The 3,347-nt window shown below is 46.8% G+C and overlaps 1 protein-coding gene across 3 annotated transcripts; it reads left to right on the plus strand.

Moving 5' to 3' along the window:
• Positions 1-337: 337 nt before the first annotated feature.
• LOC119959501 (gastrula zinc finger protein XlCGF7.1-like) lies at positions 338-2,865 on the plus strand. 3 transcript variants are annotated; one of them, XM_038787740.1, is made up of 2 exons: positions 338-907; positions 1,518-2,865. In XM_038787740.1, exon 2 carries the CDS (start codon positions 1,812-1,814, stop codon positions 2,652-2,654), a length of 843 nt encoding a protein of 280 aa, XP_038643668.1. In that variant the 5' UTR covers positions 338-907; positions 1,518-1,811; the 3' UTR covers positions 2,655-2,865. The 3 variants fall into 3 exon arrangements, with proteins under 3 accessions (XP_038643668.1, XP_038643669.1, XP_038643670.1); XM_038787741.1 differs by having other exon boundaries at positions 338-828; XM_038787742.1 differs by having other exon boundaries at positions 338-692.
• Positions 2,866-3,347: the final 482 nt, after the last annotated feature.

Genomic DNA, 3,347 nt, shown 5'->3' on the forward strand with positions numbered 1-3,347 from the left:
AACTCTCTCCCTGATAGCACTGTGGCTACATGGAGTGCAGCAGTTCACCAAGGCAGCTCGCCACCACCTGCTCAAGGCAGTTTTGGGTGGGCAATAAATACTGGCCTCGCCAGCGACGCCAACATCATATGAATTAAATTTTTAAATGCAAAAACACTGCAGATGTTCCAGTATCAAAATATAAAGAGCCAATGCTGGATATGCTAATCAAGTTAGACCGTATCTGTGGAGAGAAAGAAACAACTTCAATTCTGATCTGCGGTTAGTCTCCAATAAATACTTGACTTCCTGTTGATGATGAATGGTGGACTTATTTCCCACAACCACCCGCGGTCCGGAAACCGCTCTATCCAACTCGCTCATTGCTTAGGCGCTGAGTGCGCATGCTCCAGGGCCAGCCAGCCGTTGGGCATTCTGGGTAGCTTCTCTGTTCCGAGTCGGAGGGAACCGGGAAGTAGTGGCGCAGATAGGCTGCAGTAAACTGGTCAGGATAAGGAATACCAGGGGGAGCGATGGAGCCAGCTCTGGACGGGGAGAGTTTCTCAACTCCTGAGTGAAGGCCGCAAACCCTAAATAAGACCCTGCGGTACATAGTTTATGGCTTTGGGTCCTGTGCCTGTTATCAGGCCCGGGTGAACGGCCACCATGTTGGTTCAGCGAGGAGAAACACGCATGCGTGGCTTCTGGATGACGTAAGAGAGAATGGGCAGGACTTTCGGGGTCACTTTTCCAGCTGGGTCCTAGTGCCACTGGTAATGTGACTGACGGCAACAGGTGTTTAGCACTGCTGCCTCAGCGACAGGGACCCAAATTCGAATCCGAGTTTGGGTGAACATTTGTCTTTGTGAAGTTTTCACTTTCTTCCTGTGTCTGCGTGGGTTTCCTCCCACAGACCAAAGATGTGCAGGTTAGTTGGGGTTTTGGGGCTAGGGTGGGGGAGTGGGCCGAGGCAGGATGCTCTTTCAGAAGTCAGTGCAGACTCGATGGGCTGAATGGCCTCCAGCACTGTGAAGATGCTAATGGGGAGGTTACAGTCCCTGTATACTTACCGGAAGGGGCTGCTCCTAAATGCTTTGTGATACGTTAATTCCACATTCCCAGCTTTGTTGCACAGAGGGGTCTGCTCCTGATCTGTTTAAAACACCAATTTGTAGATCCAGATGGGGGAGCCCTATGGGGGAGAATGTAGGGCTTCTTGTGGCTGCTGGCCTCTCTTCTGTGGTCTTGCCCATGCTCAGGTGGCCCTGGAGCAGGACCAAGAGTTGTCTCCCAGCACACTTGATACCTTCCACAACTGTTGTTACCTCAGGATGCAGAGGCCACAGAAAACAACATTCTGGTTTAGTTTAAACAGTTTTGCTTTGTTTTTGTTGGGATTTTGCTCTCTTTTACTTTGATTGAGCAGCATATTTGGGGAACCAAGAGATGGAAGAATATTCCATAGAGATTAGAATTATTTGTTCTGAATTTCTATCATGGACTGACAGCGATACTGACACTGTCAACTCCTTTTACAGGGCATTGGACAGAGACGATTTGAGACATTCATCATCAGCCTTTGAATATGGAAGGAGAAATGTTTATTTGTGGGAAAGGATCTGAAACATCAGTGTGACTGGCAAAGCACCGAGACATAAACACATACCCGAGTGAGAGTGTTCCAGTGAACTGACTGTAGAAAGAGCTTTAACCAATTACCCAGCCTGAAAAAACATTGCACCATTTACGTGGGGAGAAACCATACACGTGTTCTGTGTGAGGACAAGGCTTCAACTGATTATCTAACTACGTAACATAAGGACAGTGGCATCATGGTGAAACCTTGGAAATGTGAGGACTGTGGGAAGGGATTCAGATCCCCATCAGGACTAGAAATTCATCAACGCAGTCATACTGGGGAGAAACCATTCATTTGCTGTGTGTGTGGGAATGGATTTGCTGATTCATTTAGACTGGTGTCACACCAGCGAATTCACACTGGAGAGAAACCGTACATTTGCTCACAGTGTGGGAAGAGCTTCCGGTCTTTATCTAACCTCACTGAACATCTACGGGTTCACACTGGGGAGAGACCATTCCACTGCTCTGACTGCGGGCAGAGATTCACTTGTTCTTCCCACCTCACTGATCACAAGCGTGTCCATACTGGTGAGAGGCCGTTCATCTGCTCCGTGTGTGGGAAGGGATTTATTAAATCAGCGAACCTTCTTGGACACCAGCGTACTCACACTGAAGAGAAAGCATTCACCTGCACTGAGTGTGGGAAGAGTTTCACTCGTCCATCTAGTCTTCGGGATCACCAGCAAGTTCACATTGAAGAGAAAGCATTCATCTGCACTGAGTGTGGGAAGAGTTTCACTCGTTCATCTAGTCTTCGGGATCACCAGCGAGTTCACACTGGGGAGAAACCCTTTACCTGCGCTGAATGTGGGAAGGGATTTGCTTTGAAATCGCAGCTTCGGTCACATAAACTTGTTCACACTAATGAGAGACCATTTCAATGTTCTGACTGTGAGAAGAGCTTTAAAAGTGGAAGTGATTTGACAAAACACCAGCGAATCCATTCTGGGGAGAAGCCATTCACCTGCCCTGTGTGCAATAGAGGATTCACTCAGCCATCCGCTCGTCTGAAACACCAGAGAGTTCACTTGTGATTACAGGGATTTGATTCCTACACCCAGGAATGAACAATGTTCATTCTGACAGTTCAGATTTATTTCCATTGATGTTAAACTCCAGCCCAGTGAAAGGAATTAATAGAATGGACATGAATTATATTGGACGTGAATTGTATTAAACACCCAGTATTGGGAGTCCTTGATTTCTCTAAGATAAGAGAAGACTGATTGATGTCCTATTACCGACTGTTCCATTGTTGGGTCTTTTCTCTTTTGTTAATGGAAGACTTGTATTTATATAGCGCCCCTCACAACTTCAGGATGGCCCAAAGTGCTTTACAGTCAAGTTCTTTTGAATTGTAGTCACTGTTGTGATGTAGGAAATGCAGCAGCCAGATTGTGTACAACAGGCTCCAACAAACACAAATAAGATGCTGGAAATACTCAGCAGGTCAGGCAGCATCTGTGAAGCAAGAAAGTGAGTTCAAAACAGAACTATGATTATGACCAGATTATCTGTTCAGTGTTCATCACCGAGGGCTTTATAGTGAGCAGTTCACCCGAGAGAACTTCCTCCTTCAAAATATCATCAGCAGAACCTTTATGTCGAGCTGCAAGAGCAGATGGGGTGAGATTGGAAGGTTTCCTCTGAAAGACAGTGCAGTATTCCCTCAGTACAGCGCTGTATTCCCTCAGGACAGTGCTGTATTCCCTCAGTACACTGCTGTA

Source organism: Scyliorhinus canicula, unplaced genomic scaffold, assembly GCF_902713615.1.
Source record: "Scyliorhinus canicula unplaced genomic scaffold, sScyCan1.1, whole genome shotgun sequence".
Lineage (NCBI taxonomy): Eukaryota > Metazoa > Chordata > Chondrichthyes > Carcharhiniformes > Scyliorhinidae > Scyliorhinus > Scyliorhinus canicula.